At 42.0% G+C, this 26686-nt stretch overlaps 1 protein-coding gene across 2 annotated transcripts; it reads left to right on the top strand.

Annotated features, from left to right (window-relative positions):
* The first annotated feature begins 15030 nt into the window (after nucleotides 1–15030).
* Nucleotides 15031–25131, top strand: LOC119738606. 2 transcript variants are annotated; one of them, XM_038213512.1, is made up of 4 exons: nucleotides 15031–15186; nucleotides 20417–21054; nucleotides 21953–22068; nucleotides 23904–25131. In XM_038213512.1, the coding sequence occupies exons 2-4, from the start codon at nucleotides 20542–20544 to the stop codon at nucleotides 23923–23925; spliced, it is 651 nt and encodes a 216-aa protein (XP_038069440.1). In that variant the 5' UTR covers nucleotides 15031–15186; nucleotides 20417–20541; the 3' UTR covers nucleotides 23926–25131. The 2 variants fall into 2 exon arrangements, with proteins under 2 accessions (XP_038069440.1, XP_038069441.1); XM_038213513.1 differs by lacking the exon at nucleotides 15031–15186 and having other exon boundaries at nucleotides 20296–21054.
* Nucleotides 25132–26686: the final 1555 nt, after the last annotated feature.

Here is a 26686-nt window from a genome sequence, read left to right as displayed (position 1 = left end):
GAAAGAAGGTGATGTGACCTGAGTTTTAGTTGATGTGAGGTGACATGTTTTGGAGTGGGAAGAGTGAGGTGAGGTGGGGTGACGTGGGGTGATTGAGGTGAGGTGGGGATAGGTGAGGTGAGGTTATTTGAGGTGAGGTGAGATGAGCTTAAGTAAGATGAGGAATGAAGTTGCTTCACCTCACCTCAAGTCACCGTTAAATCGGGCAGTGTCATCTCCCTCGTTTCACCCTACCTCACCTTACATTACCTCACCTCACACCATCATAAATCACCTCATGTCACCTCACGTTACCTTACATTACTTCACCGTTAAATCATCGCAGGTCATATCCCTCACGTAACATCACATTACCTCACCTGATGTTACCTTATCTCAAATCATCTCAAATTCCTCACCTAACCTCACCTCACCTCAAGACAACTGACCTAACCAGACTTCTCCTCGCCTGTCTTCACCTCACCTCTCCGGGCCAAGAGACTCTCTTTCCATGTCGTTAGTTTCTTCAGAAGATGGTGATTTTCAAATCAAACTTAATGTAACAAATCAGCAGTTCAAACTACGACCTAGCCTTAGCAGTCGATACTCTCTGTTTTTTAATACTGGATTGTACAAACCTTTACTGCCAAATTCTTTTCAGAATTCATTAGTTGCAAGAAGTGAATGCTGATTAAATGCACACATACCTGTTGAGCAGACGTGAAAAGCAACGAAGTGCTCTCTGCTAGCAGCTGTTGTACCAACTAACTCCGTGTTCCTATAAGACCTAGGTTATTAAACCAGTAGGAAGAACCATAACATTATTATCTTACGCCTAGACAGCTGAGAATTTGGCTCGAGGCAAAGCCTGTTAAAATAAAACCCCATCAAGAATTCCTTAGAGCGGCGTCAGGTGGCAATATACCACGCACCTGGAATTTCTAAACATTCTAAACAGATATTTTTTTGTGATTCTAAATTAAAGGTAAAGGTAAAATAAAAACGCGCAATGGAATGGACTTCACCCTATCGGATGATGTGGAGGTAACAAAAACACTAATTCGCGATACTTGAAAACTCGCAATTTTTAGACTGTTAAAATCCATCTTTGGTTGTCTCTGGGGTGGACAGTCTGCCAAGAGTTTCAATTCATTTTGACTTAGCCTCACAAGAGGCCGATGATTGGTATTCAAAACAATCAATCGTCATGCGGGAAGGCAGACCCGCAGAGACTGACTGGCATGAAAAAGAATTAATCAAGATGCAAGAAATGTATGAATGTAAATATTGTTCATAAGCCTGCGTGATTGGAAAGGGTCCCTGAAGTCGAGTTGTCGCTTGATCAAAATTTCTCTCCCCTAAATTGAAGTCCTGGCCATCGGAAGTGTTAATTTTACCCGGAGGTGTAGAATCACTAAGCGCTTTATGCATACAAAGAGCGCATCCATCTCTCCGGACTGCAATTTTGGCACCTCGTCTTACATTCTTCTCAGTAAAATGACGATATAGCCATGATGAGCTCAACGTAAAGTAATATTTAAGGCACATAGGCTTATTTGAATTTATAATCTACCGAATTATTATCAAAAATCTTACTTGGATTAAAGATACTGGTACTCTACACCCCGTGAAATTATTCCGTCTGGCTCGCTGTCATTTAGAATAAATCAAGAAGTGTAGGCGATTTCGAGCGATCAATCAAATGACCGATTTTTTTTTTTTAAATAAAGAGTGGTATTGACGAATCGTGTTTTGTGATCAAAAGGTTGTGCATGTTTTTTCATTGTTTTCTCGAAAGGTGTGACATCCACTGAACTAAAACTTCAACAGGTTAGGTATTGAACATTCTTCTTTTGATTTTGAAAGGTGTTATTGGAAACGAACGAAATGCATGAAATGCAAATGATCATATAACAACAGCTGGCTTGTCCGCCATCCAGCCGTCACTGCCTCTGCCTTCATATTTCTAAGATAGTGATCTACTCATGTGTCAAGGTGTTAAGAGTTATTTGCGTTCAAACTTTGTTCTTATACCGACAAACATAAACAAATTAATGTATTGTCACCTTATCTTATAGAGTAAGTATTGCGTCACGCACAATATACTTCTGGCACTTTTGTCTTGGCAGGATGAAAGCAATTATTGTGTTACGCAAAAAGTTTGTCTTTTTCAACCAGTAAACAGACTGACAATGAATAACTTTATCACAGATTGGTATTGACTGTTACACTTGATTTGCAGCCTTGCCAGCTGTGTAGGCCTGGAGAAAACCTGCAGGACAACGTTTTTCAGAGATGGCGCCCACGTACACAGAAGTTGGCAACCCTTCAAGAATTATCTAACACCCGACTCAAGCAAATTATTCACTCTATTTGGAAAAGAAAAAAAACTGTTGTCGGACGTGAGAGTATTGACACCCCCGTGCGAGAAACCACGCATCAGAAATTAATAGTGTAGGATGGGGGCTATACATTTGTACTCTTATACTACAGTGACAATGACTGTATTATGATAATATGCCACGTGCCCCGGAGTTGATTATAAAAACCCGCGCGCTCGGGGATCGCGGTGTCACACCGTCCGATATCAACGCGTCCGTTCTCTCGCTTTCAGTGATCAAGCGAGTGTGTAGCTGAACGGCCCTCCTCCTCAGGTGGATTTTTTCCGTCGTGACGGTGGCTAAAACTGAGTGGGTGCTGGAGACAGGTACGTGTTAATCACTCCTTGTTTAGTGGAAAAGTATAGTCTTCGGTCTTCCCTTTCGGGCAGAGGCGTAACTGTGGTCCAATTTGTAGGGGGACCTGAAGAAATAATAATACATGTACTTTTTTTTTCATTTTCGGCATTTTTTTCAATTTCATTATCAACGGGACCTAATGAAGTTGTAATAACAAAATCAACACTGTGTCTTCTCGAGTATGCATACCACCCCTTCCGTTCCTGCCACGCCCCTCCTTGTTTTACTTGAAGGTTGCATGGAGTTGGCGTGTGAATTTGCATGTTAGTTTCTTTTTTTAATTTGCATGCTTGTATGTGTTTTGACATCAACTCTCGCGAATTCTATCACTGTACGAATGTTCACCTGAGTGCTGTGAGTTTGTCAGTCGTCGGTTAATTTGTCGGTCAGTCAGCGACACATTTAATTGCTTGTTTGAGTGTGCCTTATGAGTGGTTAGATCACATTGAGTGTACCTGTTCCAGAGAGTTTCTTTCAGTTTTGTGATCTGTAGATCTTGACCCAAGCTCACTGCCTTTGTTGCTTGCGCTGTGTTCTCAAAACTACACAAAAGTCACCTTCCCTCAACTGTAAACGTTTCTTTCATATGTATACTTTTAGCTTTATTTCAAGTATTTTCAACTAATTTACAATGGTTTTCTTGAAGATAATATATATGCATATACAGTTGAAATCAAGCCGAGAATACTGATTTCTAAAATGAGGAAGACTCGCTTCTCTTCTTCCCAAGCTGGAGGTAGTAACCCCGGAAAATTGGCTCTTTAATTATTGTTACTCTAGTAGCACTTCACTGAGACGTAGTAATCTCGATCAAGCAAACAAGTCAATTTTCGTTTTTGAGTGGCTAGAACGACATAATTTTCGTTCAGCACATGTTTTATTTGGGGGGACGATAAAATGGCACATCCCCTGGTTAAAAATTAGGGGATATATCCCCTAACCCAGGATGTACGTCCTTAATTAGCGTTTGCATTACACTGTAAAAAGGAAATTACAGAAATAAAGTGCCGGCAACTGAATTTACGGCACTTTTTCTGTATTTTCGGATAACAGAATATACTGCATGTTTATTACAAAAAGTAAATTACAGAAACGGCACGTTATTTTACGTTCAAATCTGTTATCAAAACAGGGGAAAATTAATGTAAAATTACAACCTTTTATTTTATATTGTACCTGAATAAGACGGTAGTGAAAGAGTAGTAAATCAGATCGACCAAAATTGGTTACTGATCTTAGACGCACAGTAAAGTGTTATTGCGATTAGGAATCATCCGAATGAGGCACCAAATATATATTTTCTCGAAACTCATCTCAAGTCTCTGGACAAGGCACACACACGTCAATTCTGTTGACTCACGCAGCAATTTTTAGAAGGAATTCTAGGAGTTCTGTAATCCACCGGATGCAGTTTGAAAAAGTCTTTGACATCAACAAGACGCAATGGTTATATTTCAAAGGGAAATTTTCACAGTTCCAAACGCATGATAAATAGTGCACGGCCATTGGCGTCGCAAGGGGGGGGGGCAAGGGGGCGCTTCCCCCCCCCCCCCCAAAAAAAAGAGGTGCGAAGCCATAGTGCTGTTTATGATGGGGGTAGGCAAATGCTCCCCTGTACACGCTCGGAAAAATGATAAATTTAGAATATAATGAAAACATTAGGGAATTTTGGGGAAATATTTGCTGTGCCCCCCCCCCCCGGAAAAAATCCTGGCGACGCCCCTGTGTACGGCCAAATTTGGCCTGTTTACCCAAACCGTTTTTGCGGTTGGAATTAACTTCCTTGAATATTGAAAAGAAATGAGAACAAGTGTCGTTGTTTTTCTCAAGATTCGGTAGAACCAAACGTCCGTTGGGAGCTGCAGAATGGACGTTGCATGCCGACTTTGTCAATGATACACTGGACCGTAATTATTTTTTTTCCGAACTTTGATCTGGAATTTATTGTGGGTTGTACGAGCTATACGGAATTTTAGTTTCACAAAATGTTAGTATAATGCATAGAGATGCACGTTTTGTGCCATGTTTGAACTTCTACGTCAACCTGATGATTTCAGTACTGTGTTTTCCCAGGGGCTTGAATCCTGGGGACCGGGGTAAATACCCCCCAGCACTTTTTGACCAGGGGGATGGGCTGTTGCATCATCCCCCCACTTTTTCGTAATTAGAAGGGAAAAAATGCGGATTTCTTCACTGAAAAGGGAAGAAACAAATTACAAAAGCTTTAAAAATGCGCCTTTTTGATGAAAAGCGCGAGTAGGCCTATACATATTGATATACATCTTTATCCTGAAGAGCGCCCCTAGTAAAATGTGGTTTCCAGCCCCCCTCCCCCCCCCCCCGAATATCCACGGACGGGCAGTTTTTGGATTGTGGTCATCCCCCATCCCCCCACTCGCCGGCACTAGATTTACACCACTGGTGTTTTCTCTTACAAGTCTCCAATCAGATATGACCCAGAATATGTGTCATAATGTGGGGGTGGGCTATTGAATCATCCCCCACACTTTTTCGTGATGAGAAAAAAATGCGGATTTCGAGGTGTTTTTTTAACATCCCAACAACGAAAATGTATTAAAAAGCACTGAAAAGTGGAGAATCAAAGTACACTAGCTTTTAAAATGCGCCTTTTTGACGATAAGCGCAAGTATATATATTGATGTACATCATATCCTGAAGAGCTCCCCTAGTGTAATGTGACGTCCAGCCCCCCCCCCCCCCCCCCCCCCCCATCGCCCCGGCCGGGCAAGTTTTGGATTGTGGTCATCCCCCATCCCCCCACTCGCCGGCATAGATTTGCGCCACTGGTGTTTTCTCTTACAAGTCCCGAGTCAGATTTGACCCGGAATGTGGGTCATAATCTGGGTCATAATCTGGGTCAACTAAAATGTGGGCCATAATCTGGGTCAGGTCATAATCTTGGTCTTAATTAACCTGGGTCATAATCTGGGTCATAATCTGGGTCATTACGGGCACCTTTCGGAATCGAAATGACATTTCTATGGATCATTTCCTGGGTCATATTGATACGGAAATCTTGGCAAAAGTGCCTTTTTTCACCCAGAAAGATGCCATTTTGACCCTGAAAAGCATTACGTAAAAAATTACCGAATCCCGGGTCACAACGTGCGCATATTGGTTCGATCATCAAATCGATGAACATTCAATCGATATTTCATGCTTAAAGTGCCAATGTAATGTAATTTTTTAAATGCAGTCTTTGTAAATCCACCTATGTGTCCCATTTATAACCATTTTTAAAGGTCTTTTTGTGCCTTTTTGGTTTTTATGCTCAAGTTAATTTGCATATTTATGAACAAAAGTGTGATGTCATTTCAGGCAGAAACCCTCTCTAATTTACAGATATTTCAGCACCAAAACTGCCAGAATTTTGGATATGTTGTTGTAATTTTTCTTTTCTTTGGTGATTCGTTGTTGTTTCGGTACATGAAAGTAGGCCAATGAGCAAAGTTTTCACAATATTTTCAATTTGCAAATTTTGGGTTCACACTTTGAACAGAAACCCCCTAAACTGAACAGTGTCTTCCTGAAAGGACATCACGGCAACAGCGCCCTCATTTGTCAGGGAAGGCGTGAAACTTTTTTAATGTTGAAAGAAGTGCACCTTTCAATAAGATTAACCAAAAAGGGATGTCTAATATTTGTCATACATTTAAGAGGAGTAGAAAGTTGCACAAGATATGTTACCAAGTAAAATTCACGTCATGGGGCCCTTTAAAATCACAGAAAACAAACTCATAAATAAAGGTCACTTAAAACGACAGGGTTGGTTTCGTTTGTCATTATGTCGAAGTTTTGTCCGTGTGATTCGGAAGAAATACGTTGTGGCGAAAAGGGTCAAATGGAAAAGTCAAGGGTCCGCAGAAATAGCTCGCCTCATTTATCTGACACTTGATATTGTAAATTTGATTTTATTTGCAAACAAAAAACAATATGTTTAAAATTCTAATCACCATTTTTACAACAGTGTATAATCTATTGAAATATCATAGCATCAATTTCAAACATGATTCTGTGTTGTGTCTAATTGACCTCCGATGCTATTTTTTATGATACTTTCTATAATAATATCTAATTGTTATACCGTGTCTTGGATACCTTAATTTCACTGGTTCAGAACGGTCCAGTGGCGTAGCGGGGATTTTTTTAAGTGGGGACCCGGGGAGCTAGGGGGACAAGCATGTTTGAGGGGGCACCAAGGGCGGACCCAACAACAACATTTCCCAACAATTTTAAGGCCACCGCAAGTGCTGCAAATTCGAAAAGTGGGGCGGGGGTGGACCTCTCAGTTTGACGCTGTAGGTCATTCTACTCTCTTATCAATTTATTCACATTTCATAAAACCGTGCAATTCAGGGAAGCCAAAATTACTCATCTAGATTCCTCTTCGGTTAAGTAACTCAAACAAAGACAATTCCTTGGCAAGCGGGAAAATCATCTTTTTTTGGGGGGGGGCACTTGGGGGCATTGGGAAGAACGTGCCCCCAGGCCCCGCCCCTTGGCTACGCCACTGGAATGGAAACGTGTCCGGTCTATAACAATGACTTCATATACACCGTGATGCATATAAATTATCTCATAATCACAGAGTGGCGTATAAATTATCTCATCGTTAACGCGCGCGCGTGAAAGGATAATAGTAATGGATGAATCCAGAATGATCTGCATAAATCTGAAACGAGTTACATGTACACGATTGCATGCTTGGACACTTGCCCCCCCCCCCAAAAAAAAGGGGGGGGGAGTTAAAAGTCATATTGTTGTTTAATTTAATGCACATTGGACATGGGCGTCCGCAAGGGTGTTAATGGCGGTGGTGTTGGCAAATGCCCCCCCCCCCCCCCCCGCCAACCCTCGAAAAATGAGAATATGTTGGAATATGCTCAAAAAATAAATAAATTGAGAATATGCTGGAGAAAGTACAAGGATTTGGGGAAAATAAGGTGCTTTGCCACCCCCACCCCCCCCTTGAAAAAAATCCTGGCGACGCCCATGATTACACGTCACTTGACAAAGTCTTCCAAAGCAAGTTTAAAGTTTACTGGGTCATGTGCCAGGAATGGCACGCCGCACACGGTGCTCGTTCACACGGCCAATGAGGTCAAAAGTCTTCCCAAACTTTTTATCTGACCTTCATTTTAATCGACCTTGTATAGGCCTAATATAAACCATTCTCTGGGATCGATAGGTAGCAATCGGTAGCCAGGATATGAAAGATATCAATGGTATCCTGGCGACTTCGTACGTGACTCACTTTAACAAGTAAACTCATACCATTGATGAATACATGGTTCATCGGAGCCGATGAACCATGTGCTCATAGATACTTCAATGCCTCTAGATTGTTGAGTCATGTACGGTACCATTACGTGGCGCGGCCCCTAACTTAGTTGGCGCACTTTGATTTTTCGCCTCTAGCGCCTAGCTAGAGGGTAAGTTTTACCTCACATTTCACAGTAGGTGAAATTTCATCAAGCTTTAAACATTCCCGCTCATAGATCTTGAGTTTACCTGCCCGTTACAAGGTTAACAGGTATTTTGGTGTGATTATCCGCCTTTTATTTTGAAGTGCGACTTAAACATAACTGCGCGAAAAAAAACGATGTAATCTTCTGACAAACGTCTGGTGAGTGGGTATGATAATTGTTTATCAGACTTTGTCAATTTTAAAGGAATTCTGAAATGTTAACGTGGGAGTTTCCGAGATTTGTTTAGGTGTGCTACGTTAGGGAACATTCGGACAATTTTGTGCCGGATTTCCGGACGCCATCGTTTTTAAATTTCGGACAAAATTTCATGACACTGAAATTGTTCACAAAGGTTCATTCAACAGTAATCATTATAGAGGCAAAAGTACCAGTATTCAACTGAATGAATTGGAAGTTTGCCAACAAAGAGATTTGGCGACAGTGCATGAGGAAAGTCGAGGGAAACGTCGGAGTGCGCCACGTATAAGGAGACGTTACTATAGTGAGTTGGTGCCATTTTTCTCGTCTGCAATTCCTGCATAACAGAGGCCAAGGCAACATGGCAACGACAACGTGAAACATCCTCACTGAATTGATCAAAAGACAAAGGTTTCATTTTTAAAAATGCTATTCGTTATCACGACGAGAAACAGAATAGCTAGGGCTACAAACAAAATCACGCACCGGACGCGTGCTTCATGATTTGCGCGATACTTAACCTGTTTTGCATATCAAAAGTTTATACTTTGAGCCACTCACAGATAAGTCAAGCATACATGTACGTGCTTCTGGTTCGGATATTCATCCTTTTAGGGTGCGCATGTCATGTGATACCATGGCGCCGCATGGTGATATACTATAAGCTTTAGACTTGAAACCAGCCTACCTTTTGTATAAATGGTGAGTGATACAAACAGCGTAATGTGACGTCACGAGGAGTATATCGCCAAAACCTCGGCTAAGCGTTTCGGTCAAAATAACTGGCTGTAGATTGTCCCGTTGTCCGAGAACTTCCACTTTGAACTTTGAAATAAAGTATAGTATAGTTTTCCGGGGTTAAGTGTTGACATTTTTAGCGACACAGTTTCGTTTGGTCAGGGAAAGAACCCAAGTGATTTTTTCTTTAATGAGCATTTTTTTCCATTATGTTGATTAAAGCCCAGCCCCATCAAGTTCTGACCAATCATAGCCATGATCTGTATTCATCATTGCGTGCACAAAAGTCCAACATTGGTGCACGCATGAGATCAATGGATGCACGCGCGTATGACGCCCGCGGAGGAGCATGTGGTAATTGATCACGTGTTCAGTGGGCGGGGCTTGCAGGAGTGGTACAAAAGAACTCGCACATTCGAGTTCCCTTGGCACAAGGTCTTTGCAGGAAATTGTGGGAAAACATGATAATTTGTTTGAAAATTTAGCAGATTTAACGGGTTTTTTTTAATGCTTTGGAAAACCAGACTCGAACACCGTCTTGGTATTCATCAAATTTATGTAAGAATGATTTATATCAAAGCCATGTATATACGGTGTGAGAAATGTATCACAAATTTTTCTCTTTTTATACTTTTTTTTTCTTCACTGATAAAAATTCGGCAGATTTAGATTAATTATGTAATAAAAAAGTAAAGAAATATTCCCAACCTAACCAATGTCTATGATGCATGTTACATGCTAGCACCGTTATTAACTATGGGTAGGCATTACATTCACTGAGTAAAGAGTGTTATATTACAGGGACAAAGGAAAAGACAAAGCATTGTCCTCGAGAGTATAGTAAAACACGACTGTGTGTGTGTGTGTGTGGTTTTAAGATGTATAAACGAAATGACCAGGGAGGAGAAGCGGTACCTTTTTACACGATAGGCTCAAGACGTATCGGAATTGTTAATCGTATTTGACGAAGTTGTAATAGGTTACGTCTAATTTCGTTTGCGTAATCGATTCGTGGTTTCGAGTTTCTTGTCGACGCGGCCCCAATGCGTGCAATCTAACGTAATACGCTCGCAGCATTGGCGGAAGACGGCCTGCCTTGTCACAAACACTGGCACTAGGTTTGAGTTGCTTTACTTCCGTAAACCAAACAAGAAGATACAGCGGTGCTGATGGAACCTTTCTGCGTATGTAATTCTGATGGATTTTATTTTTGCAGATAGATGCCTCGATCCCTTTTGAGTGATTGAATTATGGCTCTGAGTCCAGCGAAGCCTCTAGCCTTGGTCAGTCGTGGTTAAACTTAAGTGACATTCCGTATTGATCTGGATTATTCACCACTGCAGAACACCGAGTTTTGCGGGGGAGGGGAGTAAGCCTCAGCACCACGCATTGCATCGAAGTTATATGTTTTATTTAAATTGCAAAAGCTATACGTTTTAATACGCCTGTACGCTTGGGTCGCCAGTTACGCATACACGCAAAAAGATATGCCGGGATTGTTGTCGTGCCGACAATAATCCGAAATTTGTAAAGTGAATATTCGGGCGGATTTTTTTTCAAGAGTGAATAACTTTTGCATTCCTGGAAAATAAGCTAGTTAAACACAAAATTGATCGGCGAGAAACACGAAAATAAGGGAACAGCTTTAACACAATCCCTCCAAAAATGATCGTATTTTTGCAGTTTTGGTGCAGTCGCTTGTTGTGTTTGCCCGTTGCAAAATAACATCACCGTCTCAGTACAGACCATCCGTGGAAAAAACATTGGATTGTTCCACCCTCTGCAAAATCGAAAAGCCGGTGGGGGGGGTGCACCATCATCTGATAGGAGCACTGGTAAAAGTGATCAAGTGGCGCTCTTCATCCCTGCAGGTTTGCCGAAGGACGCACCATTTTTCCGACGGGGCCGATTTCGCCGTTCTGATTTTCAGCGTCCCGATTTCGCTTTTCACAACGGCTAATCTGCGACTTGCCCCCCCCCCCCCTTCCCCCGGTTACGCCACTATCTTGTTGCATCGTCATTCACTCGCACGGATTTTTATCTATCTTGAAAACATATATTTTTCGTGCTGCTCATTTAATATGGATTCTAGTTTCGGATGAGAATGTGTCGGGTATTTTTAGTGTATCTCTATACTGTTTCGTGACACCAAAGATGTGAGAATATGTGCATGTGTGCATGAAATGGGAAAAGACAAAGTATTTTTTCGGATAGTATACAAATAATGAATGTTTGTGAGTGCAATGGTAAAAATAATTTCATGAGGTGACAGATGAAATGTTCCATTCATCTGTCACCGAATGAAATTATTCTTTCCATTGCACGAACGTGAAACATTCATTATTTGTTTTATATAGCACCTGAATAAATCATTGTCATCTGATTGGTTGACTTTTAAGAGCCAATTAATTCAGGTTAAAAACTGTACCCAAAAAAAAAAAAAAAAAGTTCGACAAGTTCATCATATTTAATTTATGCAAACTGTTCAACATGTTGAGAGCCATCACATTCAATTTATCTCGATTTAAAACAGCGCCACCACCGGCAGCAATGACAGCGTGCAATGGAAGTTCTATTTACCGTGCAATAGAACTTCCATTACACTGTGCGCTGCGCGCCGCGCGTGCGTCGTGCGTTCGGACGATTTACTGAATGACCTGTGATCAACGATCCACCAATCAGATGACGGGGATTTATTCAGGTGTTGTATAATGTACATTGTATGTAGCTTTGAATTTAATTTTCCGCTTTTAATAAAATGAGACCTTGACGAGAATATGATGTGTGTCTAGTGTGCATCATTCCAGCTTTTTTGTAGGATGCACCAGTTGGCCCATTCTATCTCTTATTGCGACAACCCCGAAAGGTTTTGTGTGTAAAAACATGATGCGCTCCTTGACCGCTCTAAGGTCTATCCTGCGTTGCAGACATCTCAAGAAGCAGGTGTTTTCTCTCTGTGTAGACCCGTGGGATGATCAGGTTCATGATCTACCCGCTTTTACCCGACGCTGCTCCACCAAAGGGCGCTGATGTTTACTAATCTTTTCCTAAAATGTTGTGAAAAAAACGTATAACTCACATCTATAGACGAATTTCAAAGAGGCATTGGGAGGGCTCCAAGATTGGATCACGGTTGGATACAGACGAACTTCCGGGCATGTGATATCTGTACACTCACAAAACCCCCTGCAATTGAGACAAGGGCGGATCGGGGGGGGGGGGACCAACGGGGGCCATGCCCCCCCCCTCCCCCCCCCCAAAAAAAACACCCATTTTTTTTTTAAAGTAACGTCGCAATAAAGGGAGGCAGTAATCTTTTCCTAAAAAAAAAATTGGTCAACGTGGTCAGAAATTGCCTCAATTTTGGGGCCACCAAAATTTTGTTTGGCCCCGAAACAATTTTGTTCTGGATCCGCCTTTGAATGGAGAAACCATTAAGGAGTAAAAAGACTGCCAAGAGACTTCAGTGATAATTACGCGCACTTCCCAAAATTATTAAAAAATACTCACATAAATAACACAAATGAAATTAATGGTTATTTTATTATCTGTCATTTTCTTTCCAATTTGTGGGGGTTCAACCAATGACCTTTAGGAGAAAATTCCATCAAAGGATAATCGCCCCTATAAGTTGTCCTGAAGCCCATCGTCATTTTGAAAAAAGGATGTCTACGCTCCATTGCAAAATAAAGCCATTTTAGGGCCTATTTTCATCCAAATTTCACAGAAATACGAGTTCGCAGTGTCCTCTGCACGGCTCACCCTTTTTGTTTTACACAAATCCATAAGTTTACGGCCCTCAAAATGCTGTAATACTTGAGAATTTGAGGGCATGCAAATCGTGATTTGGCAAGCGTAGGCAATTTCGGGCCTATTTACTGGTCTGTACCCTTAATGCACTAAAGTCTCCATGCTGTTAATTTTAAGGTACCGTATCTAAAATTACTGTTTTCAGCTAACATTTCAGTTGGGAGGCGGGGGTTGATTGTTGAAACACAGAGTGCTCTAAGGTTGAAATATCAACTGAAATTCCCAAACTACAAATTCAATAAACAAACGATGTAACCTATTTAAGATTGTGAGCGTAACACTGGTAAGTGTGACACAAGTTACGTAATCAAAGTGATTAATGAAGTATGTACGAGAACTGGGTGAGTAATACTCATGTGTAAAGACTTGAAAAACTGTTATCTATGATAAGCCTACCATTAAAAGATGTCAAAAAATAAATAGTTACCGATAACTATGTTGTGGGCGTGTTTCACAAGTAGCACATGACATACAACATATTTTTAGCTCCATGATTTCAATGAGAGATTCTTAAAAAAAGTTTTAGAAAAAACAAGGACCAAGTGGTACAACCAACGGCGGGTAACGTGTGAAGGCGGCTATACGGCATCTTCCGTGCACCCGGGCCGTACTGATACCTCGCGAGTACAAAAAACGAAAAGGAGTGGGACGTGATCTAATATGCAAAGAATATGCAAAATTAGACGCATGCGCAACAGTGTTTGCAAAACCGGTGTCACGGTCTCACTTCTCCGGCGTGCCAGCTTCTCCGGGTGGATTTGGCGGATAATTGAGCACGTTACAGTGCACGTTACATGAGCACTATTCATGCTCATGTGTCCGCTGTGCTAGCTTTTCCTCGGGCTGTATTGTTGTTGTAGAGTGTACTCGGTCCATACAGACAGTGAGGGACACCCAAGAATGCGTTATGTAACACTTCCTGTGGGTCAAGTCATATTGCAAGCATTCTGAAGTTGTGTTCCCATCGTCATTGCGTGTGCGTTGAGGAAAAATTAAGAAGCGTGTTCCTTGCTCGGTCGTGGTCCATCACATGCATGTCCAATTTGCAACCACGTTCAACCACGGTTTAAAATAAATGTGCATCCTTCAAGTCTTTTTGGTTATTAGGATGTTGGGAGTTAATTGCGCGCCCCACCACGCCTAGGTTTGCATTCGATGGTACCCTGTGACGTATACATACCATCCTAACTTCTTACGCGCACCAGTACAACCCCAAAGAACTCAGCACACACATAAAGTTGGCGAAAGTGAACACTACTGCGCAATTTTGTGCATGCGTGTTGAAGCGAAATTTCCAACTTGCAGAAGCTAGCACGCCGGGGAAGTGTGACCGTGACACCGGTCTTCGAATGCAAACCTGTAATACTTGAGTTGTATGAATACAATATATGGCCGAGTAAAGTGTCCACCAACCAACAAACAACCCACTAACACACCAACCAACCAACAAACAAAGGCAGCTCAAGCCCACGGTGTGAAACACGCCGTGGGACTAAAAAGAGACGATCATGCCATTATGACAAATTACTTGACTAACATCAACTATACGGAGCTGAAACACAAACAAGTCAAGGTCACATTTGACCCAGAATCCGGGTCCTTCGGGCCTGACCCTTTTTCGGGTCATGACACTTTTCCGGGTCAAATTGACCAGGAAATTGAGTCCAAGAAGTGTAATTTTGACCCAGAAAAGGGTCCGGCCCCATGGGACCCGGGTTCCGGGTCGAATCTGATCCAGGACTTTTTAGAGTGCTATAGCTCCAAGCATCGACACCTAGATGAATCCACTTCTGTGTACTGAATGCTCAGCGTAAGCAATACAAATATGGGACGCATGCCGTTCCTTAAACCGAATGCAAAGTTTAAAGTTCAGACCACATTCGATAGCACGACTGCCACTTGAAGCACTTGCCGTTAGAAAACACTGTTTAATCAAGTCCGCCTACTTGCACTTTAATCCAAAAGATAAGAGGGGGATAAGAATAAACAAATCACGGGAGTTGTTTGTTTCAAATGATATCTTTTTTCAAGTTACCCATGCTTTCGAATATAAATGCTCGGGACTAAATTTTAGTCTGGAGCATTCGAGCGCTCGCCAGCGTCTGGGCCACTCCGTGCTGAATGTCTGCGGTGCGTGTCGAGCGTTTCAGCATCTGCAAAATCTGAAATGCATTGTGTCGTGTTTGGTAACCCGTTTACACCTTTTGTGCTGGTATAACTAAGGTACAAAGCAGGTATGTATTTTGACACTGCTACCTAGTATATTTATATAGATGATTTTGATGGCAATTGTTTTCCCTGCATATACAGGGTGGTCAAAAAAACGCAACCTAATTCTTCCACTACTCAGAGACCTACACTATTGCTATATGGATAGGAAGTTTTGTTGGAAGGAAAATGATACCAAGAACTTGTGGAGTGTGATGGCCAGCGGTTAAGAACACCGGACTCACGTTCTGGTGTTTCAGAGGCAACAGTGACGCGGGTTCGAGCCCGCCGGCGGACACCTGTGCTCTTAAGCAAGGCACTTAACCATTATTGCTTCGTCCTTCGGATGGGACGTTAAGCCGTAGGTCCCGTGTGTTGTATAAATGCACGTAAAAGAACCCAGTAAACACTTATCGCTAAGAGAAGGGGTTTGCCCCGTTGTTTCTGGCCTCCTGTATAAACTCCCACGTGGAGTATTTAGGAGAAGAACCAACCAAGAACCAACCAAGAACTCCCGATACGGTCTAGTAGGCCTAGTTTTGATTCCAGCGCCATTTTTGTGAAACAAAGTCAGGGGCTCTAATTAGGATTACCGCACACAGTGAACAAAAGGATTATCTTAACCGCTGACTTTGTTTCACAAAAAATGGCCCTGGAATCAAAACTAAAGAACTGAATCGAGAGTTATTGGTATCATTTTCCTTCTAACAAATGTCCTAGCCATACATATCCATGGTTTGGGTCCCTGGATATTGGAAGTATGGGGTTGCGGGTTTTTTTTGGACCATGCACCCTGTATAAGGTAACATAGAAAATGGTGCATGAGGTAGTCATAATGGACTCGAAATGCCTTGACTTATTGCACATGTATAGTGTTTACGATATGTATTGAACTACGAACAGAAGGAATGATTGTTTGTCAACTCTCTGTTTTCCAAAGAGTAAATTGTCACTCCATCACACACACTGAAAGTAGGTACACAAGATGATTTACAGTAAAACATTACTCAGTTAGATTGAAAGAGTTTGGGGGAAAACATTGCTGGAATAGAAACTCAATCTATTCGATTGAATTTCACTCCAAACGTCCGTTGTAGTCGGATACCTTTGTTACTGGACTCAGGTTCAGTATAATGGAATATCACAATTCACAATGTCTTTCAGGCGGATGTTTTACTGGATGCAGTTTGTGCAAAGCGTACGTGCCGTGATCAAGCCCGGTTCAAATTATAGACTTGATTGCGGATTGCCTTTCACGTCCCCAGTGGTCTTGGACTAGCGACTTGACTCGGCGAGTCAAAGATCCAAGATTACTAAGCAACAATAGGTCCACGCTATAAGACCAGAAAGTGTGGTAACGGTAGTTTGCAGGAGTCGAGGTCACCCTGTGCTGGAACAAGGGATCAAGCCGTGTCCAAAGTGCAGACTTATTCTTTTAGTGTATGGCTGTATGGTCGACAGTGATGTAGTGCCTTGATGCTGGGCCTTGGCCTTAAGGCTGCCTTAAGGCTGGATTTTAGGGCCTTGGCCTTGGCCTCAAGGCTTGAGGGCAAAAGCCTTGGCCTTGGCCTTGGCCTTGAGGGTTCAGGGCCTTGCAATTTTGAGTCAAGGCTCTTCAAGGCCCATAGAGTTTTGCATTTTCCAGATAAATCTGTTCGAAATTTTGCTGTTACCATTTTAATCGTATTACATGTACGATGGAGGAGGGAAGCACCATATAGATTTGTGTGTTAGGCACACTTCCACTTTTATAGCATCACATGTTGTTACCATTGTAGTAGATTTGCTGCAACAATATTCCGTACACTTGTGGGGCTAATGAGATGATCACTTTAATTGCATATAACTATGGAATAGATTTGATTGGTTGTATATGTCTCCCTGATAAGTGCTAAAGATTTGCATGTATCTGTTTTAGATAATGCTGATATTTCTGACCATGTTGGGCCAGCAAATAAAAATTTCCCAAATCAGTTTCTTGGATCCCCCTTTTGTTACACTTGGGAGAATTGTGTGTCAATATAGAAGTAAATCATTATTTTGTTTAGTTAAACCATATTGCAGACCTGAACTTATACGTTAATAGATACAGTGCAGTCATAAAACGGTGTAGGCCTATGCGAGCATGTTGATTGCAATTAAGAAATGTTGTTCTTCGTAACGAGCAATTCGTGATGATAAGGCCGGATCCAGGGGGGTCAAAAGGGGCCACGCCCCCCCCCAAAAAAAAAAAACGAAACCATTTTTTTTTTATGTGACGTCGTAATAAAGGCAGGCAATGAGTACACCACCATCTTTTCCTAAATAAACATCGGTTAAAATGGTCAGAAATTGCCTCAAATCGCACCACAGAGCATCTCGAATCCAATTTTTTTCGGGGCCCTTAAGCGGGCCCCGAAGCCCAAGCCGTAATCTTTTGACCCACTTTTTTTTTGGGGGGGGGACCAACATTTCTTTGCCCCCCCCCCCAATTGTGTTCTGGATCCGCCCTTGCGTGATGATGTGTCACTCATGTGACTATAATTAGTTCTATATCAGTGGTCATTTCATAAAACAGGGCCTTGGCCTTGGCCTTGGCCTTGAGGGTTAAGCCTTGGCCTTGGCCTCGAGGCTTGAGGGTCGAAGCCTTGGCCTTGGCCTTGGCCTTGAGGGTCAAAGCCTTGGCCTTGGCCTTGGCCTTGAGGGTCAAAGCCTTTGCTCCAACACTGATGGTCGAAACAGGTGGTTTTTGTTCATGCGGATATGCCGAGTCGATAAAAGAAAACCATTTTCGGTTTACGTAGCTGTCGAGGTTTCGCTTTTGCTGATATTTGTATACACCTGGTTCCGTGGGCTTTTCCCAGAATATTCTTCTGGGGTTTTCCTCCCACCTCTAAAACGGTAGTTTCTTCTCATTGTCTCCTCTCTGTAGATTTCTACAGGCTTTCGAGCTGCACTGCTTATTGCACTTTTGAGGAATCCTTGGTTTCATTACCAGAAAGGGAAAAAATAAATAACATAAAGACAAATAGAAGAGTGACGACCTGCAACTTATTCTTTTCCATCTGCATGGGATCTCAAATATCGGTATTGAATAATGACAGGCAGAAATCTCACGAGTGTGTTGCCTATCTGATCATATAGCCTGGTGCCCTCACCTACATCATGGCTTTACCCGTGCAAATAGCCCGCTAAAATCCCGCGCCATAATATGCAGCCTCACGCTCGAAACGTGCCGTATTAAAGGAACAGTTCACGTGGAGTGGCGAATCGTGCGCGCAGCCGAAACCAATTTCATTTTTTTAAACAATTTTTCACAAAATCTGAGCCCTCGCTTTGTTGGTGCTCTTTGTCCTACTTTAAGGTGATAATTTTGTGTGTGTGGGTCGAAATCAAGGCGTAGGAAGCGTGACGTCTGGCGTTTGATCGCGATCACTTCGAACTGGGTCATCTCCATTGTCGAAATTAAACCTGGACTGTAAGCAAACAGGTACTATGGACAGCAAGATGAGTTCATTGTTCATTATTGAAGATTGTCGATGTGTTCGAATGAACCGTGTAAGTTAAACAAACTGTCGAACTGGGAACAACACTTTAATCAACGAAAACACCAGCAACTATACAAGTGTCATATTCTTCATGAAACGCGAAGGCAGCCTAGTCCTATAATTTATCCCTTTGACGCAGTTTCCCCTCGCCTTATCAAAGACAAGTTACGCGGAATCAGCTGTGTTTAGTCATGACTCGACTTGGCAGGGTAAAGGAAGCGATACGTGTGACGTGTAGGAGGTATAATTACGAAGCATCAGGGAATACCAAATCCAAATGTCGCAATTCCCGAACAATCAGAATCAAGGATCTTTGGAGTATCATTCCACGTATCGCTTCACTAAAATGATACATACGACCCAACCGGACCTGCAAATTAGATTTGGATATCATCTGGGTCAAAAGGATATCCATTCAAAAAAGGTTATCACTTACTTCTAAAAAATGATTTTAATAGGCCCGTTCCAAACACCGCCGTACCAATTTAACAACCAAGTTCGCACGGCAGTAATCGACTGTAGAACGTGCCTATTTTCCACGTATCCCAAAACATCCAAACAATATAAACTACCACTGGTTTTGCCAACGTAATTAATTCCTAGAAATCGATTTGAACTTTCAGTTCAATTCTTGGAACTCAGTCGAAGATCGCGCAGGTGAAAACACTATTTTACAGATTGTCAGGTTTCGGGAGCTTCCAGAACAGTCATGCAAGGTTTTGTTGCAAAACCCCCTCTTATTATGCGTGGCATATTAATTCTCCTGCGGTAGATGTTAACCTCTATGAAATCATTGTTTTCTGGAAAACAATCGGCATAACACGATGTTATTACTGCGTCCTTTGTTTGTGCTTGTGTGCGCGTAAGTGATATAGGTAAGGTTGGCGTTCTATCTTCCCATACATTTCCGCTTCCAAAGAACAACTTACTGGCATCGTTTTACACTTTTTTGAAAGCAGGCGGCTTTGCATTTTTTGTTTCCCCCATCCGATTAGCTCTCGTTCCTGTTCTCTCGGCATAATCTTAAAGGGGCACTGAGCCATGAAATCCCCCAAAATGTCATGTTTTGGATTGTTTACTTACACTATGAAAAGGTCTAGTTGAAACTTAATGTCTTGCCGGGCAAAAGCGGTTGTTTACATCGGACGATACGATACAATAATATTGTGTGTCACTTAAATTACACACAGCACCCTAATGTGGTTTCTCACCAGTCCGCAAAAGGCAAACAACTTTACGGCTGGAATCAAGAAACAAGCGTGTATAGCAGCTTGTGACAAGCTCGTTTTTTTGCGACGGTAATTGATGACGAGGCGCCGCATATTGTAAAAATATGTCCTGACTCCTTCCGCGGGCCAGTCTAATTTCACGGCACATTTTGACGATCTCTGGTCATCAATAATTATGTCTCGAAGTGTATATCTTTGAGGCGGATGGTGTTGTGGACACGCAGTTTGTTAATCTCCATATTTTATTTCAATCACAGGATTGATTGATAACCTCGGGGCTATCGCTCAATCTCAGGCGTGACAAGGGAGATACGAAATCATAACTGGACGATAAAATGCTTTAGATACTGGATTCCCGTTGTCTGTTTGGACTGTGACTGTGACCGAATATATGACAAAAGGCTGTATGCTACCGCTGCATACCTATATAGGACACAACAAAACGAGTGAGCGCAGTATCATCCAATCTGACAGCTTAATTTTCTCGTTTGATATTACAGGAGACTTGAGCCTCCGTATAAACCAATTTTGAGCTAGCAGGCAATACTTGTCGCAATTGAAGCTTCCTCAGCAAACCTTCAAGAGAACAGAACCAGACAGAGGATAGTTACAATTCACAACAGGTATGATTGGCAAAGTGTTGTTAGCTTGTCTCCTGTGCGGCGTGCTGGCGACGTGCTCGGGTTCCAGCTCGAGCTCCAGCACCAGCTCCAGCTCGAGCGCCTCTAGAGGCCCCCGGTCCTTAGAGAGACTCCTCCGAAGGAGTGTCGCCATCGCCTCCAGCCTGCACAAGTTGCGCTCCGCAAGGGTACGGCGCTGGGAGAGCTCCTCCCCGATCTGGAAGCGCCTTCACAGGATCCAGCAGCGCGCCATGGACTTCTCCGGGATGCCGGACCTGAGTTTAATTCCCGACGCGGTTCAGGTGGCCCGGGCTTTCGACGAAACGCATAAGCTCGTCAACAAGGACCTGAACGATATCAAGTTGGGCTGGCAAGACAAGCCTTTTGATTTGCCGGGACTTCCCCCTCAACCTGCAGCAGCAGGTTGGGATGAGGAGCCGTCTGATGATTGGGGGCCAGTTGTCTACCCTGGCCTGCCTGACAACCACGAGGATGACTGGGGAGAATTTCTAGAACCAGTAAGTCACTTTCACATTTGAAAGAAAATTAATAAACAGTGAAACGAGAGTTGAAATATTAATCCTTCATCCACAAGGGACCTTTGCATGATTAGTTTGAAAGTGCTGCAACTACTTCCAAAAGAAATCCGAGTTATATTTGGCCTAACCCTTTCCGGGTGAAAAATGACACTTTTCTGGGTCAAAATGACAATTTTCTGGGTCAAAATGACACTTTTTGTCAAATTGACCGTAAAAGTGTAATTGGTGTTACCCGAAAAGGGTAAAAAAAAACATGAAAGTGAGGCTTGGAACGCACTCCAATCATAAAATAGTCTGGCACCATCCCATTCAAAGGTTTACAAGTTATAAATAGATTCAGAGAACCCGATCGAAAATGCTTCCTCGTACGTAAGGTCTATATAGAGCAAAGACACAAGAAAGACGTTGATGTCGATAAACGATATACATGGCGTCAAAGGTGACACGGTTTGTATGTCACTGTCCTCTGGGGAGAAAAAAAAACATTGAGCTTTAACATCTGTAGTTCCTCGGGTGGTACTCGAACCCACGACCTCAAGCTTACTAGTGCAGATGTTCTACCGCTCGACCACCGAGCTTGCCGAGGTGGCTGGCTGTTTGGAGTCTGATATAGCAGCGGGTACCACAACTAAACTTATCATAAGATGAAATTTGTGTCGGGAATATGTACATTTTAGCTTGCAAGCTCTTGGACAACACTAGTACACAGTGCTTTAAAAACAAAAACGTTATTGAAGGGCCAAACACTATATTGAATTTGCATGTTCGACGCAAATTCGAGCTTATGACTAACTGTGTTTCTCTTAACGTAGATTGGGCTTCAAAAAAGAAGACGTTTTACTCATGTTTAAAAATGTTACTTTTCTATTACGTACAGTGCAGTGACGACATCGTCGGCAATGCTTGCACACACAACAGCGACTGCCCAGGTTGTGGGGCGTTCCATTGCTCATCCAGCACAAATCGCTGTGTGGCAGGCGCGGAACCAGACCCGTGAGTGTTTCTTTTTTAGCAGGTCACAGAAGGGCCTGCCTATACTATACAAATATTGAATGGTTATGAGTGCAATGGTAAGAATAATTTTATGAGGTGACAGGTGGGATGTTCCATTCCACGAGGCGAAGCCGAGTAGAATGGAACATTCCATCTGTCACCGAATGAATTTTTTTCTTTCCATTGCACGAATGTGAAACATTCTTTGTTTTTTACAACACGTGAATAAATCCTCGTCACCTGATTGGTCAGAGCCTCCAATAGCGTGACCGTGCAATGGGTACTTCCATGTACTGTGGAATGTAACTTCTTTTTTTTCTTTTTTCTTTTTTTCTTTTTTTTTGCCGTGCGGCCACGCCGCCGCGCCGAGCGTTGGGACGAATAATTCAATGACAAGCGATCAACGACCCGCCAATCAGATGACGGGGATTTCTCAGGCGTTGTAAAAATCCTCTTTACGCCTGACTGACGTAATGACTGACTCACCGACCGAATATCACTTGTGAATAGGATTTACTCAAGTTTCACCTTGGTCAAAAACACATGAGAACTGATTACCCCGCAATGCCAACGAATGGGTTAATTCCAGCCCATAGTGTAGGCCACATGCATGAAAAGACTTCGAATAAATAACCAGTCTGTATCGATTGGTCATAATCTTGCTCTCTCTGGGACCATGGAGCGATATCCACACCCAACGTTCAGGGTGTGCCAAAAAGCGCAACATTCAGCAACAAATAATTACAACTGTTTTTAGTGGGGTTTTTCTTCGATGTTATTATATATTACATAAAAGCCCGACTATTTCTCAATCCCCTCTTTTTACCCCCATTCCATTTGGGTCCCTAGATCCAGAAATACAATCAATTAAGTGAAAGGGTGTTGATTTTACTTGGGCCACTCTCACCTGTGATGTCACCAACTTCAGTGCCTATTCAATGCCGATTCAATGCTTAACCCAGATTCAGCATAACCTGGTGAGAGTGGCCCAAGTACAATTTACACCCTTTCACTTATTGTATATTTCTGGATCTAGGGACCCAAATGAAATGGGGTAAAAAGGAGTGGATTGAGAAATAGTAAGGCTTTAATTTAATATGTAATTTCATTGAAGAAAAAAGTATTAAACAGTTTTAATTATTAGTTTTCTGAATGTTACACCTTTTTGGCACACTCTGTTTACGTACGTAACGTGTACAAAACGGATAAAAACTATACAAAGTGTTGGGCAAGGGGTGGTGCTGTACTATACAGTTCAACACCCCATAAGCCTATTTGCTGTATATCCTTAAATATTACAAATCCGAAGGTGTTTCTTTTTTTGGAACAACCTCATTACTTGTATAACTGTAGGGCAAATTTGTGCGTGACTGTGTACGGTGCGTCAAATCCGACTAAGCTTAGTTCTTGTGTGGGTATTATGCGAGGGGTGGTTGTTGTGCGATCAGTTTTGAAAAAGGAGGGAACTCTACACCTGTACCTTGGAGGTTTATCTTGAAGGTACTCTCTGACTGTCACCCTCATAGACTAATAAAAAAATCGCAATTTTTTTATTAAATCGTAAAGCCTGAAAGCCTTATCAATTCCCTTTTTTCCCAGCGATGGCAATGTACGGACAAGTATACTGCACGCGGGCGTTAATAATGTATAAATCAGCATCTTCAATAATTTACATGTTGTGTGAAAACCCTTGCCGGTTTTTTTTTTAAGTTGTACATTATTGAAATTCGTTCCATTGAAAATACCTACCTCAGGCTGAGCTTATACTGTCTTGTATGGTCTGTGCAAGTTCATTATTTCTTCTTTTTTTTCCCCTGCGTTCTTTCTCTCTGCAGGAATTTTGGTGGATTCTTCTGAATGCCGTACGCCTTCACCATTGACGTTTGGATTCAGTGGTATTACATTGAGACTGTTCTTTTGTATTGGTTATGTTCTGGTTGTGCTCTGGGATATTCTGTCTTCGTTCTCAGCAACCCTTAGGCTCGTCCAATGCACTCCCTCTCCGATTCTTTTCTCCTTGTGTGCTTCGTAACAAGACGGTGGTTTGAATCTCACACTCCGTCGGCTAGCAGCGTGAGCGGCCGGGACTGATTGTGGGACCACGAACCCACAGAGTTACACGGAGAGGCCCCTGGCAGTTTTTCCATTTTCTTGTTTCTCTTCTTCGGTATTCAAAAGGAGGTAACTCCTCACAATTGCTTGTGTCATTTTACAGCCTTGGTCACTCAACTCACTAATCTCCCTTTTCTAAAGGCATATATCTACTCGCTCCCAATATATAGGCAGCGTGTGTTAAGGTATTTCAGTTCCTTGTGGGTAAGATGGCCCAGCTCCCAAAGAATTTACAAGAAAGGGAGAACGAAAAGAAAGAAAATTTTCAATATGATGTTTATTACGCTAAGATTCTATGAGCGTTTTCGAAACGACTGGCTTTGGCTTCGTTTCGGCTAAAGGATATTTTAGGCCCCCAACATCGGGAACTCACTTACATTTTGGTGCCTGTTATGCTTCAGGAACATTCAATGGGTTGATATCAAGCCAAAAGTTGGAATATGTTTTGTTTAGTTTGCCTCTCAGTGAAGTTCAGAAGATAGGGGGCAAAGCCGAAGCTGAAGACAAAGCAAAGGTTTCGAAAAAACCCTATATCATTGACCCAGTGAATCAGAGTTTCATTAGTCAAGGGCCAGAAATCTTCCGATGTCGGATGCCTGTGTAGTGTGAAATTTAGACTCCGTGAAATACTGGTGCCTGGTCACGTTTGAGGTACAATAGGCCTATAAGGTACAAGACGGACCAGACTAAAAAGGAGTCAAACTTTCATGTCATTGTCATCGGGAACGAAACCTGATTTTCGAATATGATACTCTTCCTAATTTCTTCGTTTTATATGATTGTCAATCCTCACTCAAGAGTCAGTATAAAATTTGCACCCTACTCCTCATTATATAAGGCGACACGTCGATAAACGCCCATCCTTGCTTCGTGATTCTTTTGGCATTGAGGTGGGCTTATACAAGTTATATCTCATCCTCATCAAATAATACGATCTGAAATGACAAAGTCCGTCCACCCCAAAAATCTGCCTGACAATTGCTCGATATACGGTAACTAGAAAACAACACTGTGGGATAACTTTGTTATCGCGATAGGTGATGGTCCATATTTTCTTTCTTTCAAGCTGATGACAAAGAGTTTGTTTTTGTTTAGGCAAGTGCTTTAGCAAACTATCTCCTTATCCCTCGTGTAATCCGGGCATATCATAACGAAACCTCCCGGGGTGCTCACAATCAAGATTATTATTAAATTACAGGCGAGAGGTTATCGAAAGCCCTCTAATCCCCCCCCCCCTACCCCCTCCCGACTCCTATCAGGGGCTGTGAGGGGTTGGAATTAAAGTTTACCTATTCAGGGTGAGTCAAAAAAGCGGAACCCAAACCCCAAAAATATATTTCATATTTAAAACAAATATGTAGCACCAAACATAATAATGACTGGAAAGCCAATTTCATAAGCTACTTTAAGATGTAAAAATTACTGAAATCACTCAATCCGTTCAAAGAATATCGCCATTTAAACGCAATGATTGTCCTTACACTTTAAGTTCTTGCATCCCTAACTAAAATGCAATGATAACTCTTTTGATGTTGCTGTGTCCTGAGCCTTTGGGAAACTTAGTTTCAAAATGACATTTCCCCCTTTTCGTGAAACTTTAGTTGAAATCGTCAATGCTTTGGGCATTATGATGGCAACAACCATTAGGTTCACGAATGGTGTTTTTCCTTTTGTGTAGCCTGTAGTTTCAGTTCCGAAATCTCTCATTTCTCGAACATTACATAACGGTAAGGTCACTGCTTTTTGAAGTTCCAAAATTACAGTCCGACTTGAATCCATACAAGGACAATGGGACCTGTCCGGGAATTGGGCCAGTACAATTTGCACTTTGCACGTTAGACTTTAGACTTTATTTTGGCAGCGTAAAAGAATAAACACGGGGGATCCTGATATAATGTCACTATTTTTCAAGAAACAAAAGCACACATTGAGATAAACGTCCTTCAATATCAGTTTTTAACAATTTTATTCAACGTTTAACGTATACCACCAGAAGACACGATTGTTGTATGTATACCTTTACGGTTTATTACCGTTTTTTTTCTCAAGTGCAATGTATTAGTACTATAGTACTGTTTTAGTATTGTTTACTCCACACATGTCAACCGAATCAAAATCGAGAAATGTTATAAATGTTTGAAGTCATATTCTTCATCTTTTAAACTGTGAGTGTTGATTGGGTACAGGGACGTGTCAACGGTTTGGTGTAATATTTTAAACTTATTTGATGTGTTCCACGCTTGTTCAATACAAAATAAATTCAGCCGAAAGGCGTTTAAAACCTATTTTGTGTTTATGATATAACTTTCTGTAAGCTGACTTTCCCAAATGTTTAAAGCCGATAAACTGTTGGTTATCTAATTGTTGAATAACTGCCAAACTCCAGCCAAAACATTTGGTCCAAAAGAAAGCAATACTCCACTTCTCATACGGTGTCATATCACGAGTCATTTGGAAGGAAAGGAACCGACTTGGCGAAAACAAATAACAACGCTTTATAGTAATG

Source organism: Patiria miniata, unplaced genomic scaffold (genome assembly GCF_015706575.1).
Source record: "Patiria miniata isolate m_02_andy unplaced genomic scaffold, ASM1570657v1 HiC_scaffold_3, whole genome shotgun sequence".
NCBI classification, from domain to species: Eukaryota; Metazoa; Echinodermata; class Asteroidea; order Valvatida; family Asterinidae; genus Patiria; species Patiria miniata.
Note: the sequence above shows the minus strand (reverse complement) of the source record. Positions and strands in the feature narration are given on the sequence as shown.

Bases quoted from the DNA above. Each gene is read 5' to 3' on its own strand.
- LOC119738606 (XM_038213512.1), top strand. From the start codon at position 20,542: ATGATTGGCAAAGTGTTGTTAGCTTGTCTCCTGTGCGGCGTGCTGGCG. The intron at 21,055-21,952 runs GTAAGTCACTTT...TATTACGTACAG, and splicing joins GGGGAGAATTTCTAGAACCA to TGCAGTGACGACATCGTCGG. The intron at 22,069-23,903 runs GTGAGTGTTTCT...TTCTCTCTGCAG, and splicing joins GCAGGCGCGGAACCAGACCC to GAATTTTGGTGGATTCTTCT.